Genomic DNA, 15,696 nt, shown 5'->3' with positions numbered 1-15,696 from the left:
ATCCTACTTCCTGGTATTACCAGGAAGTCATGCAGATGAATTTGTAGTTTGTATTTACTAAGTAATAAAAACTTAGCATTTTGTGTGTATTAAAAATATACCAGAGACTGTAGAGTGATTGAATTAACAGAAATTGAATTTAATTCTACAAAAATCTGTTACTTTTTTATTTTTAACAGGTAATTATTCTTGGGGCATCTACCCTGGACTGAATTCTGACACTCCAGTAGAAAACAGTCTGCTTCCCAATTCTGTTTATTCTGAGTCTCCACCTGCTGATGGAAAGATGAAAGTAACTGTAGTACAAATAACAATGGCTCTGGGAAGCCTAAAGAATATTTTCACTCCTCTCCTGTTCCGGGGACTCCTGTCTTTCCTCACTTGGTGGATTGCTGCTTGCCTTTTTTCTACAAGCCTTTTTGGCCTCTTCTATCACCAGTACCTGACTGTGGCATGAACAAGTCAACGGACAGAGCAAGTGTGAGGTCAGATTCTAGATACAAGGTATCCCAGGTACCCAAGAGGAGATGAAGAGAAAAGTAAATTATATATGTGAAGAGAAAACATATCATAATTATTTTTAAAGACTTCCTTGGTGTTCTCAGGGCGAATAATCTTAAAATGTTTAAAATTGCAACTGGGTTTGTTATTTTTGTTACCCAAATGGTAGGTAACTAATTCAGTTATAGTCCTGGGACTGACTGACATTATTGTGTTGTAGATGGTGGTAAGCATGCTGAAAAGATGTGACCTCTGAGTATCTTGGTTTCCATAAACAGCAAGCCAAACTCAAAAATTTGTTTTTTAAGCATCAACAGTCACTGACTGAAGTGCATTCAAAGGGTACTGGACATAGTGATGGTGGCTGCCTATTGATTAAGTCTTGAAACTGAGCCATACTAGTGAAAGGAGAAAGAGGGGATTTAAAAAAAAATTCTGTTGGATAGCTATGGATCACTTTTCTCCTTGGAAAATTAAAAATCCAACAGGACAAAAGAGATACTGTATATTACAGTAAGGAAAGTTGTATAAAATATAAATTTAACAGGAGTAGATATATGTACCTGACAGGTATTGCTGCCTACATATTTTGCAGGAGTGCTTGTACAGTAAGAAGAGAGTTATAACAAATATATTATTTCAGTCCCTGCAGTCATTTTGAAGTAATGGCCATCTGTATTGGTGCTAGTATTGATCCACACATTGTGTCTGGATCTTTTAAATTTCTTCTTTTGAGGTAGTAGATAAATTCCATTGAGTTTTTGAGTTCTTTTACAAAAGAATAGAAAATAATTAGTAACACCAGTCAAACATTTCAAAACAAAACAGTTTAATCCTGCTGATAGTGTATGTATATGTGTAATGTACATATATATTATATATCAAATATATAATATATATGAAGGTATGAAATATGGAATCTTTATTTTAAATTCCTGAATGTATCTTATAGTGCTATAGGAGAGGGGTGTATATGTAACTAATAATTTCAAGATTCCCTTTTGAAATTCAACTTTTAAATTTTTTTTTTTTCTTTTTTTTTCTTTTTCTTTTTTTCCTTTTTGGTTTTTTTTTAGTTCAGTTGGAAGGGCTATTTGGTTTTTGTGCCTCTGCAGAGGTACTTAGCTATACTAAAGAACTTAAAATGTCTTGGAAAAAAAGATCTGCCTAAACTGTTAATCTTAAAATTTCTGTTCTGTCAAATCATCATCTTTTGCCACTTTAATCTGTGCTAACTTGACCATATGATGATAATTAATATATCTTGGCTTCAGAAATAGATTTTCTGTATAATAAAACAGCTGTGTAATAAGAAAAAGAGCAAAGTATTAGCTTTACAATTTTTGCTTAACTGGATAGATAGATTCCAGTTATAAAATTATTTACAGTTTTTCAGATGTTTTGTGTATTTGCAAAACAGGAATGGGGATTTATATGCAGTAGCTTTTTTAAACAGTTAATATTAAACTTCACAGAGGTCAGTGGGTTTTTAGCTAATACTAGCTGGTTTTATGTTACTGTTCTTTTTCTCTTGAATTTGTGTACAGCTTTGGCATATAATAAGCATTTATAAATGGAAAAGCTTAACTAATTTTTTAATATGTAGCAAACCTACCATATGGGAGAACAAACTCAATGAATGCAGAAAGTCAAGTTTTTAAGCTGGTGATAAACTATCTTGCTGTGTGGAAAGCCTTTAAAGTTATTTATTAGTTTATTAAGTTGCATTTATTGGAGAAGGATTTGTGTACACCAGCCTAGTACCTACTGCATGTGTTTGGGACATCTGAGAACACCTTGCATGATGCTACTGGCTGCATTGCAGTATTTCAGTGTGACTGGGACTGCAAGCTTTGTCGTTTTCACACCAGATTTTTGTAACTAATTGGGACAAAGGCTTAACTGTGAATTGGCCTAAAGAATAATATTTGACCTCATATTCATTTAAAATTTCAGTCATTCCTTGGAAGTATTTTTCAGATGAATAATTGAATGACAAAACATGATAGGTCCAATAATACTGCAGCCACTTTCATATTAGTTCAAGATATATCATTAGAAAAAGATGCATCATTACTAACAGAATTAGTAAGGCCAGTTTTTAAGTTAGAGTTAGGTGTTCAATGCCAGTCTTTTGTTCAGAAAAATAAAACAATGCAAAACACTTTGATTCTGATAGTGAACTTGCCTGATGAAGCTCACTATATAGGAGATGTAACCTCTTGTTGAAATCTGAAGGAGTAAATTTTGGATACTTGAGAATACTTCAAAATAATGTTAACTGTTTTTGCTGACATAATCATTCTGAAAGCTTATGAGCAAAAGTGAACTGTGGTTATATAATAATGCATTCTGCATAATTAGTAAGGTTCATGTAGCTGAACTTCACAAAGCTTTTGCTAAGAGCTCATGCTGACTTACTATTCAGACATTGCACTGATCACAGTGAAAAATAGGCACCTAGTGTTACAAACATGAAGATCAGTGCTTGTAGCCACTGAGCTGTTCCATTGTTCTACAGACCATTGTTCTGCAGAATGGAATGGCGTCAGCAGTAAGTGGGAGATGGTCTTTCTTTGGATCCATTTAATCCTGATGTTAGTCCAGAAGGCTTATGAAAAACTAAGATATGGTAATAAAATCCTTTGAAACATATGGTGACAGTGAAACCAGAGGGACCATATTGCTAAAGTTGTGAGCAGTGCTTCTGACAAGTATGTGATATGATCAATAATGTGTTTTAAAGTAAAGTAGCAACCCTGATAGTCCTGACTTGCATTTATATTCTGTAAGGTTCAAAGGAATATCTGCTTGCTTCTGTAGTAAGTTCCTTTGAAACAGCAGCTGGCAAATGCTTTTTTTTTTTGTTTGTTTCATGGAGACCTTTATCGACACCTGGCTATGGGGGGAAAGCATCTTGCAGAAATGGAAAAGCAATAAAATGTGACTGAAAGGTTGGTAGGTGTTACTCAGGTTTCTTAAACATTTTGTCTTGCTTTTTGCCCACTACTTAATAAAAAAATTGTAGAATGGTTTGGATTGTAATGAATCTGGAATGGATCACTTTTCACCAGACCAGGTTGCTCCAAGCCCCATCAAACATGGCCTTGAACACCTCCAGAGATGGGCAGCCATAGCTTCTCTGGGTAACTTTATCTAGTGCCTCTCCACCTTCACAGGGAAGGGTCTCCATCCAACACCTAATCTAAATCTCCCCTCTTCTGGTTTAGAAGTGTTCCCCCTTGTCCTGTAACTCCCTGCCTGTGCAAAAAGTCATGCTCCCTCTTTTTTTTTGAGCCCCCTTTAATTACTGGGAGGCCACACTGAGATTTTCCTCAGTTTCTGAGAGATTTTAGAAGGAAATGTTCCTTTTGCAAAGAATCCATGTCTGTTTCTTTCTTCTTAAATTCAGATCTCACTTCCTCTCTCAGTGATGTGACTTCCATTGCTGATCAACAGTGCTGTCCCTATGTTCCCTTCTCAGAACTAAGTAGGCTAAAATAGTTCAAGATTGTATTTTGACTTCTGTTTAGTTAAAATTTATCTATTTTTGAAGGATTAGTTCCTTTAAATAGTTCAAATAACTTAAAATTCCATCTGAAACTTGAGAAAACTTGTTAACATTTGTTTAAACTCTACACTTTTATTATGTGGGTCCCTTTAGACAAAGGGTTTAGACAGTGAAAAATCCAAGTCTTCCAGCAGGTTCAGGGAGGTCCATACATAACGTTTGGGCTATTTCTGAGCTAAGAGAAGTTGATTACAAACAGGAGAATAGATTAAAGAAAGCCTGTTCTTACACTTTGTAAGTGACATTCTCAGGCAGCGCTTGACCTCTTTTAATTCCTTCCCAAGCTATAGGTTATGCTAGGTTTTGGGTTTTCTTAGTTGTGCAGTCTTTCCCTCTTCTAGAATTTGCTTGCATAAAGAATCCACAGATTAAATAGTAGCATCAGTACAAGGGAACATCCCTGTACAGAAGATACTTACAGAAAGTTAATTTCTGTTGCAGTTGTTCTAATTTGGATCACAAGTACTGTAAGGTGTTTAAACAGAGATACGCTCTTCCCTAGATTGTAAAGTCAAATTTGTCTTAAGAACAAAAATGCTACCAAGACATCAACACAGCATTTAGGCAGCATAACCTCACTCTGTGGAGGGGTTAGCAAGTATGGAAATTTCAGTTAACTTCCAAGGAACAATTCAAAGGGCTGTGCTTCATTGCAGTAACTACACCTAAGTGGTAACAGGCATTTGGACTATATCAAATAGAAAATTGAGTACATCTGATCTTAAAGCTGTTGGAAAGTTCTCCAAGGTAAAAGGCAAATAGCTGTGCTTTTCACAGAGACAATTTTGATCAGTTTTTAAATACCATGCTTCCTGATTTTTCTCACTACACATTTTGAACGTTAATTTGTTTGACACAGCCCCTCTACACCCAGACTTAACCCCACAGTTAATGTTTTCACTAGATTCCTCGATACTTTAAATAAAAGTTTAGGAATTGAGTCCCCAGACAAAATGAAGACATTGAACAAGAATGAGGCCAAAGAATACTGTGTGTTCTCTTGGAGGACTCTGTTAAGCCTGAGCAAAATCTTAATGGAGGAAGGCAACAGCAGGTTACTCGAATCTTAAATCAAATATTAAATGTAAATTATGAGTATGACTGTTATTTTTAGCATCTGCAGCCTAAATCCCAAATGGTAAATAAAGAGCAATATTTTGACCTCGCAGATACCTACTCTAAAGAGCATCTAGGCTACAGATGCTTAGAAGCCAGATGTCTGATCTCACTGAACAGGCTGATTCAGATTGGTACCTGTGCTTCAGAGTGATTTTTGTGCAACTCCTTCTTTTGGAAGGCCTGCCATGCTGTGTGACCTGTGCCGCACATACAGTCATGTGCTGTATGACGTAGATGGCGTGTCTCATTTGCATTCCTGACTACTAGACTGAAAGGTCTTCCTCCTCTAGGTGAGATCATGAAGCCAACATGTCATTTCCAGGCTGCTTTTTACTGACATCTGTATATGCTGCACTTAACTTTTTCCAGTCTCTCACTGTGGACTGCCAGGAGGGTAATATTGCACTGGATGTTGTTTTGCATGCCGGTGTATATGTATTTTTATACCTTTGATTTCAATGATGTTTTTAATGGAAATTATTTTTAATCCTAATACCATGGCTCATATTTTCATTTTTTAAAATTAATATTGGTGCCTGTAATTAGAAGTCAAAAACTTCTACACTAATTTTTTTTTTAAAGCTTAATGTTTAGGCTGAAGTATTAGCAGGTGTGCAGTTTCATAGCAAAGTCCAAAATCCGCCTGTAAATACCAGATTTTTTTCCATGTGATTACACATCAGTCAAGAGCCCTTAGAATCTGTGCTTGCAGCATTTTTTCTCAACAACATACTATCCAAATGGCCCTGCTATCTATGAAATACACATCTCAAAAGAGCTTTGAATAGGTTTTTACAAACTCCTTAGTAGTAATTGATTCTTTTATTGTGCTGCAATATATTTTTTAAAACCTGGCTAAAATTCCTTAAAGTCAGACTTCTTCTCTCCTAAAGTCAGACTTACTCTCTCTTCCTCTGTTCATAATAACTCTGCCTCCTGTATGTGTTCTAAGCTTCCAGAATACATATTCACAGTATTTTTCATAAAAACATAGGACGAAGAAAAAGGCACCAAAAATTATATTTCGTAACTGCAGTTCATACCCATGTCATGATGTGCCAACAGTTTTTGTTTTTCCTATCTTTGGTCATTCCTTTGTTCTATTGTTAACAGTATGTAAGCCTTTCTAGGAGGAATGTACATGGAAACATTCTGTAATAGAAGTTACGGAAAGCTGTCTGATGTTTCAGACTTCCCATTTATGTGAGCAAATATTAATGCAAATATGCTATTAAATAATTTCAGCCTACAATTTCTCATAAGGTGGACTTGTTACACATTGCACAGGGCACATCTTCCAAGTTGTAAATATTTTTCTTTAAATCTACTTGTCTCATTGTTGCTGGGAACACAGAAACTCAATGTTGCTCTTCAGTTAATAGTCTTTTTTATTTTTGTCTTTAAGTGAAAAGCACATAATACTTTCTACTCTAGAATAAGACCTAAGACAAAAAGTTTCCCCTACCTTCATTACAGTATTTGCCAAATGGAAAAGACTCTGGTGTTATATGTATAAATTTTAGCTTCCTGTTACTGCTACAATACTGTTAAAATATGATTTTTATAGTTACAGCTTTACAAGTACTAAGACTGTCATGCTTCACAATGGGGATGGTGTCAAATGATATTTATATTATATGGATCTGGTGTTGCATTACCTGCTGTTTAAAACAAATTGGCTCTTATGCTTTTAAATGTTCATCAGGATCTTCATGTGATCAGAAGAGTACAGCACAAGTTGAAAAATCTCACTTTGGGGTGTTGTTTTGGTTATATTGGGTTTTTTTTCGTGGTGTAGATAATACTTGGATACAACTACTACAGCTAATAAACCACCTCCAATAATATTCTTTTTTTGTACACTGTAAAGTGCATAATCGTGGGTGATTCTGGTAGCCCTTGAAATAGGGTTTGCTATGAAATTATTTTTTTCATACAGTTTTTGGCTTATGTAATATCCATGTGTGGTTTTGTGCTATTACATATTGGAAACAAATAAGATTTTGAAGAAATCTTTTCCATTCCTCTTACTTAAATGGTAATCTAACGATTTTGTCCATATCTGACTGATAATTGAACACCCCCAATTTAAATTAACACTCCTCCCTCTGCCACCTGCCACCTCTGCATTGTTTACTTTATGACTGAGGGCAAGTATTTACAAGATCTGGAATGGTTTCACTTACAAAGTTCTGTAGTGACACCTGGGTGTTAATTATACCCCAGGCACTTGGGTGATTTCAGCCAGGTAAGTAGTTCTGCTTGGGCTCAGGAAGGCAACACTGAAGGTCGCTGAATCTGTATGGATTTGGAGCACAAAGAGTAGCAATTGTGATACCGCTGAGACTAAGCTTCCAAAAGTTGAACCTTGTAGAATTTTGTAGAATTCTGTTATTCAGTAGTGAAACCAGCCTTACTCTAAAACTGCTTGTCCACCTTCAGGAATGCTAGAGCTGAAGGTAGAACCTGACTGGTTCAGCAAGGGGGTTAAAAAAGTGAGGAATCAACAGGCCCCTGCTCCTGAGTTAATTATACATTCTGCATGTGAAGTGTTTGTAAGTTGAGATGGTGTTCTTGATTCAAATCTACCAAAGGAAGCCTTCTTCTGAGGAAGGCTTGTCACAGCATGTTGAGCTTTTAGCTCTAAAAAGTGGCTATAGAAATCCGTACTGTATATAGTACACTCTTTGGGAAAACCTGGTACAGTAAGCTTGCTAAATATTTCCTTACACTATTTGTAAGAAGTTACATTACATTTGTTACAGTAGAACATTTAAGAAGCTAGTTTTGCCTTGCTCATTTTATATTAATGTGAAAATAATAAGAATTGGTTTGTCATTTAAATGCCTAAATTTCTTTAACAGCAGTAAATTTCACAAAACTGAACAAGGTTATACTTTCCTATTCCCTATTCATTTCGTTGAAGTGTTAACTCCACTTTATAATGCACACATATTAAAATGAAATTTATGTCTTTTAGTTGCTTATGGTAATACCACAGCAAATATAAGAGAAACTGTGATACCTGCTGTTTATCAAATGGCTCCATCAATTTGTTTGCCTTTGTAAAGCGTTAACCCACGTTGGACATATAATGTCTACTGCAGTAATGTTCCTGTGGTATTTTAGTATCCTTACATGTACTCTGCATGCCTTGCACTTGTGCACTGTAAATAATTTTAAAAAAACCAACCCATTATTTTATATAGGTTTTCCCATATCGAAGATAAGACAATTTCTAAAGCCAAAGATCAATAAATGTTTATTGTCTACCAGTGTGCTTTTTTCCCTACTTTTTGTGGTATATACTACTCTTTATCAGCTCGTAAAATCTCCAAAGAGCCTGTAATAACCAGGCTTCTTATCAGTTTTCTACTAGTCTAAATTTTTTGCTTCTTTTAGAAATAACTGAGTAGGCCATTTATTCCCTCCTTCTTTTGGGTGCAGCAGAAAAATACTTTTTGAGTCTAAATGCGGGTACTGTCTTATTCATGTGAAAAACAGTTTAATCACAAAGAACCATTTGAGATTTCATATGAGTGTTTCCATTTCTGTGTATTTCAGTATTTAAATTTTTGAACCATTACTAGAGAAAGATTGGTTGTACACCCTGATAAGTGGAGGAAATTTCTGGATTTTACACTCAAAGGATTTGTCACCCTTCTTGACTGTCGCCTGTTGTAGTAGGAAATCATTTAGAAAGGGGTTGTATTTGCTTCTTATAAAAAGAAATTTATTTAAAAGCATTACATGGTCTCTCCTAATTGTTTCATCTTAGCAGCACTAAGAAAGAGTATACTTAATAATCTTAATGAGCTTGTAACGATCTTGAATTTGATTTTTGGAATATCAGATTTAGTTATGCATGCATTTTCTTTCCATGTGGGCAACAAATGCAGGTGAATTATGCCAAAATTGCACAAACAGTTCTATAGCTGTAAAAAAAAAATCCTTGAGAAAACATCCTTCTTTAGCCTAAACCCAAAGACCCCTTCAGCAATAGCCATCAGTTGTGTTGCAGAAGCCAAGCATGGCATGGTGCTGAGAAGAGCCAGTGGTGACATTTGGGGTGGGAATTTGAAAGTCTACAAGGCATTTTAGCTGTGGGACCCGTTCCTGAAAGTGTAACAATGGTGAGGTTTAAAGTGATGGTTATGAGGAAAGAACAGAACTACAGTGGGAGATTACTTATGTCTCAGCTTAGCCTTCTGCTTTATCCGTGCAGCCTGAAGCTTCAGGCTGCCTTTGAAATCCACAGTCCCTGGACTTTGCAGTAGAATGGTTTAGCCCAAAATACAAGTGAAAACTTTGGCAGTATGCTTCTGGAATAAAAGCAAGCCTTGGATTTTAAGGGTTACATGAAATCTTGCTTTTGAATCCACCAGGCCCACACTGTGTAACTCAAAGGACTTAAAAGGTCCTCAGCTGACCTCTGCTGTCATGTGCAAACATGCACGATTCAGTGTAGTTCCATAGGGAGTACTCAATTTTTTGAAATGTTTATTTTAGCTAAGTATGTGCAGTGGGAGAGGAAGGCCTGGAAGTGTCCTCCAGACAAAAGCATAAGCATCTGGTGTCTCTGTCCCCCTGGGAGCCTCTCAGGAGCCCGAGAGACTCCCAGGGGGGACAGAGTCTCCGAGCTGGCAGACACCAGGGGAGCAACCCCAACGCGGCCGACTGCGGGGGGACATCTCTCATGCCCCGAGGGTGCTGAGGGCAGCCAGGCCAGTCCCCTTAGCAGCAGAGGAGACACCAGAGACATAGGTGGAAAATAAAGGGCCAACTCTAAGCAGGGGTTAATCCAAGGTTTTATTCAGGAGCTCTGGGGAGCTCCTACACCTCAGGGGGACTCCTGCTGAGCGCCCCAGGAGATGTGCCCAGGTTACATATAAAGGGAGGAGGAAACCAAAAGTAGATAACATTTTACCAACCAATAAATGACCCAAAGGGATGGGCACTAAGGGATAGACACTTAGGACAGCGTATAGGGCAAGTCTCAGGGGGCTGACCCCTGGCCTCTGGCTAATCGCTCGACGTCTTGGACCGAAGCTTCTAGATGAAGGGGATGGATGCTGGGTGATTGACAGAGAGCCAGGGTGGGGATTTAGGGATGATCTCATCAAGGGAGAGGAATTACATAGGTAAAGGGAAGGGGGTAGAGTCTGGGGTAAACTATTTGGGAAAACTATGGGGATACAAAAAACAAAACTACTTCAAAGTATTACAAAGTATAAAAACACACTACAACAATCTGGCACCTGTCCTGTGCTAGGTCTAGGTAGGGCAGAGAAAATGTTGAAGATGTTGGTGATTTGATTTGGATTTCACGTCAATTTTTCAAAGATTATAAAACACAGTTCTTGTGTTTCATAACACAAGAACTGTGTGGCTTGCATCCTTAATAGGCTATTACCTGCTGGACCATGAAATGGACCAGAAAATGCCTGTTTTAGAGGAATATTCATGTTCCATCTAAATCCTTATTAAAAGAAAGTATTTTTTTAACATATAATTCTGGAGTTGAGATTAGAGTTTTGCTTTCCAGGGGGTGCAGCACTGTTGACTCTGAGGGAAGGTCAGCTTTTCAGTTCATTAAATGGGAGCATAATATGTCTCTTTTTAAAGCAGACAGGAAAATAAAGAATTTTTCTCTTTAAATTATGAGCTTCACAAGCTACTTTCAGTGGTTCTGGATAACCAACCTCTCACATTCCTCTCAACAGTCAGATTTTAAAGCAGCTTTTCAAGAAGTATAAAATTTGTATGATTTCCCAAAGTTGTCATTTCTATAGATATATATAAATATACTGTGCAGAATTTGTGCATTTGTGTCAGAAACTAAAAGAAGGCTCTTAGTTGAAGTAAGGTTGGTCTTCAAGCATCAGCAATGTCCATTTGCTTCCCATTCATTTGGCTTATACTGTGAATAGGACAAACCTTCAAGATTTGGTCATATAATCTCATTTTTTTTTGAGTGAAATCTTGGTATCAGCCTGAGAAGAAGAGTAAAATACAAAAATCTTCAGCACTAAAATATGTATCTTTTCTGGATTGCCATTTCCTCTTTTCTTCATGGAGTGGGATTAAGCTGTTGCTGCCATTTCATAGACAGCATGAGCTCACAGAATTGGGAAAAGGGACATGGGGAGGGACACCAGCTGAATTAGATATATCAAGGAATTTGGGCTGCAATTTACAAAGTAAAAGTAGTTGTTCTGGACAGGGATTTGTATTCCACAGGAAAATATAATGTGGTTCTCTGTCAGTCCAGTGCATGCTGCTAGACATCATCTTCCATGTGAGGAATGACAGTTACTAAAAAATACAAGGGGCAAGCTGGAGATGATGTTGTGTACTGCAGAACAAGTAGGACTAATGCTGTAAAACTGGAGGATAAGGTGGTATGTATTGTTTTTCATCTGAAAGTCTGGGAAAACTAGGGCACCAGGGATCAACAAATAAACCACTATTTAATCAATTTCTATCTTAAGGTTGGAATTTTGGAATTTTGGGTTGGCACAACTGTGGCTGGTTTGCCACACTAAAGGCACAAATCTAATTTCTTTGACACAGACTATGCATTGTCATTTTTTAATACAGCATTGCTTTTAATGCTTTCAATAAGTTTTAATGGTAAGAGATTTTAAAATTTTGCTGGCGTCTAGTAAAAGGTACTAGAAATTTGAAAATAATATAAAGTAAGGTAATACAAAAGTTTTGCTATCTAAAGACCATGATATCTTAAAAGGCAAACTTTCTTCTGAAAATCATTCAGCAGCATTTTCTAAATGCTGCTGAATTCAACTCCATTGACCACAGTTTTTAGCTGAAGAGTGTTGCTTTCGTGGAGCAGCCTCCAAAGGTGCCGACTGTGTCCTCCCACAGACACAGTGGGTCAGGCAGCCCAGGTTCATGCTTACCATTTCTCTTTGCATCCCCTACCTTTGTCATCCTCTCTCACAAAGAAGTACACCAGGCACAAATACTCCTACACAAATCTGTAATTACAGATTTACAAAACTGTTACATTGTGTATACTCATACAAAATAGACCTGTGTTCATGGTCTTTTCATGACAGCCCTTATGCTACCCCCCCCCCAAGATAACAACCTCTCAAGTGCTAATTAGGTAGCCTTATTAATGCAATACACAATTAACTTTACTTGTTTTCTTGCAACAACTTTGCAGCTCTGATTCTTACCTGGATATTTGATAATTCTCAGCTCCTTTTAGACAGTACTAATTGCAAAACAATTGTTTCCCTTTTTTTTGTATGTATATGCATTTTCATTTTTATTAAATGTAGTACTTAGCACTTTGTTGTGTTTCTTTTTAAAGAAATACTAATTTTAGACCATTTCTCCAATGCATCAAAGTTACTTCAATTCAAACTAATTTTAACTTTTTGTTTGTTTGTTTGTTTTCTACAGAAACATACTAGGATCTTACAGTCATAGAATAGTTTGGGCTAAAATGGACCTTTTAGGGTCATCTAGTCCTGAACCCAAGATCATAAAGAAAACACTGAAATGTGCTGCTCTCACAGAAGGGCGTGCACACATGTATTATATGTAAGTTTACATATGTCTTTTAAGATATAACCACCAACTCCATGGTACCCAGTGACTCCTCAAGCATTCCTAATTATGCCTATACATTTAATTTGTCTTAATATTCTCTAGGCTTTTTCCCTGTATCCTGGCCTGCCATTTTGAAAAACAAACAAGAATATTCCAGCTAATGCCTCTTCCTGGTCTGAAAAAATTGAAAGTCAGATACGGTTAAGAGAATAATGGGGTTTTACCTCTGTATTTTAATAAGGATACTTATGGTGCTCTGTTTCACCAAGGTGGCATGTGCTGCAAGGCACACACACAATGGACCACATGTACAATTTATAGACCTTACAAATTGGCATATCTAACAAGGATGTCCCAGTGGAAGGCCTGGATGAATGGCATAATACTCCCCCGTCCAAGGAATACCCTCCTGGATGGGCCAAATCTCTAGTTTACAGGATATGTTCTAGAGGTGGCCTTGGTTTCTCAAGATAGTGTAAGATTTTCTGGCCTCCTACTACAAGGCCTTTAGGATGTTTGATCTCTTGGCCTAACAAAATACTAGGAATACGCTGTTATCAGACTTAAGGAATTACAAGTATGCATATAAGAATACTGAGGTTACATGAAAGTTTTATAAAAGATATATAAAAGAAAAGGCAGAAAATCATCCTGGCATCACAACAGCTTATTTGTTTAATTTCCATCTTAAATGACTGTCGCAGACATATTTTCTGAAAAATCCTTTCACTAGGATTTTTCTCCTGAGAAGATGAGAGACCTCAGAAACAAAATGTAAACAACAATTTTCTGCTGCTGTGGAATATGGCAGGTGCGTCTTTTTGATGTGTTTGTTTTCACTTGATGACCAATCCCGGGTAGCTGTGTCAGGACTCTGGTCAGTCACAAGATTTTATTATCATTCTTTTCTAGCCTTCTGATGTGTCCTTTCTCTAGTGTAGTTTTAGTATATAATTTTCTTTAAATATAATATATATAATAAAATAATAAATCAGCCTTCTGAAACATGGAGTCTCATCTCTTCCCTCATCCTGGGAAACCTGCAAACACCACCACAAATGACAGCTATAAATTTTCCTTCTTATTTCTGTTGTCCCTTAGACATTCTCAGCTTTCTTGGCTTTTTCCCCTGTCTTCATGTGGTAGATTCTTTTTATGCTTCCTCTTATTGGTGTGCTGTTTGTCTGCTTTTGTTTTGAGTTTGGTTATTAAAGAAATACTGCTTTCTTCTTGCGCTGATTTTCTCCTTCCATGTTACTACTTCTGTCCACTGTTATTTATCACCTCTCTTCACTCCCACTAGAAAAGTCACTTTTCTTAGATATTTTAGAGAAAGAGCTATTGCAAGATTTAAAAACATAGAGAGCATGAATTTATCATTTTGGGAAACTGTATTTAGTCCAGGCTTGCTGCCTTTTGTAAAAACCCCCAATCTCTCAGCTCCATATATTCCTGATGTTTGCATCTATACAAAACACAGTTATTCTAAATTCACAGGAAAAGGATTTTTCTTACAAAATTATTAGTTACTTTCAGCTTTACCATTATTTTAACCAGATTTTGATTAACACAGTGCTATCTGTCTCTGTTCTCTTAAGTTGCTAAACAACACAAAAAAGCTTGTTGGTGTTTTCTCTCCACCGTAGAGCTGTACCAAGGAAGGTGGTATTTGCCAAGGAGGCAGTATATGTGATGTGCATTAAATAGAGATACATGTGCCTGAAGGTCAGCTGCTGATGCCTGCCTGCAATGCCCGGCTATGCGGAGTAGAGCAGCTCTTCAGCAGGACAGAAGTACCCTAAAAGTTGTTTTCTTTTGCTCATGTGGATTTAGTAGTATTTCTGCTTTCTAACAAATAAATTAGCTATGTAAACATCAACCTGAAATACTGAAGAGTAAGTTTTGAAGTAGGCTGAATATTCTGCTTAAATAAAATTTATTTCCTCAATTTGCATTCAGTCTCTACAATCTTGTTTTTAGTTCTATCTTCTGTACCTTTTGATTCAGCTACATAGAGTAAAGGTTTTATTTTTGGCAAAGTCTTTATTGCGAGACATATATGCATATATCTGAGAAAATAACAACGTACAATATATATCTGTATATAGTGTGTATATATATATACATGCTGTCCTGGTTTGAGAGGAAGTGAGTTTTTGGGATGCTGTGGTCAAGCCACTAGGTGCTCAGATTTGAATATTGGCACTTGGTGTGGCCACTGAAGACATGGTTACATCTCTGAGAACACAGCGGGGTTGAAAGCAGAGAACTCCTAGGGGGAAGCTCTCTTGGGTTCCATCCGTGAAAGAGGTCAGACCTCCCCTGCCTGGCTGCCAGGGAAGCCATGCAGCTGGGTGAGGTAGGCCAGGACCTGGACAGAGAAGGGAGGTGAAGGCCCCTGCAGGTTGGAAGGATGGAGGAACCCTGAGAGACATCAGGCAGCCCACCAGAGAGAGAGAGAGAAAGAGAGAGAGAGAGAGCTTGTGCCACCTTGAAATTCAATATTATGTGCTGGCAGCATGGCCAGCGGGGAAGGAGAAGGGTGGGGCAGCAACCGGCAGGGCAGCGTGGGAGTTCTGGGCAGGCAGAGCCTGGTATTTTAACCCTTTTCTGGGATAATGGAAACCTTAAAAATGCTGATCCTCCCAGAGCTGAATGAGAGAGACAGAGATGGAATAGCAGGAAATGGGTAAGTGTGTAGCAAGTTTGTGCAAGTGAAAGGTGTCCGAGAGAAGTTTAGAAGAATCCTAGGTGGGAGGAGATGATGGAGTGGCCTTTGGCTGGACTTTTCTTGTATAGCCATGGACAAAACCATTTTTCCTGTGACACAGAGACTGCATTTAGGGGGAGGCAATGGCTTGGAGCCAAGAGAGTGCAGTGATGTTATGTGAAGGAGTGCGTGAACAGAGACGATGGGTGAGGAG

General features: G+C 37.5%; 1 protein-coding gene across 1 annotated transcript in view; it reads left to right on the top strand.

Moving 5' to 3' along the window:
• TMEM161B (transmembrane protein 161B) overlaps window positions 1-7,038 on the top strand; it is a 40,566-nt gene extending 33,528 nt beyond the window's left edge. The window contains exon 12 of the mRNA XM_050986523.1: window positions 180-7,038. Coding sequence (XP_050842480.1) covers window positions 180-457 — 278 coding nt within the window. The 3' untranslated portion in view covers window positions 458-7,038. The remainder of the gene's footprint in view (window positions 1-179) is intronic.
• The last annotated feature ends 8,658 nt before the right edge of the window (window positions 7,039-15,696 follow it).

Source organism: Serinus canaria, chromosome Z, assembly GCF_022539315.1.
Source record: "Serinus canaria isolate serCan28SL12 chromosome Z, serCan2020, whole genome shotgun sequence".
Lineage (NCBI taxonomy): Eukaryota > Metazoa > Chordata > Aves > Passeriformes > Fringillidae > Serinus > Serinus canaria.
The sequence above is the reverse complement of the archived record's forward strand: the minus strand, read 5'-3'. Positions and strand labels throughout refer to the sequence as shown.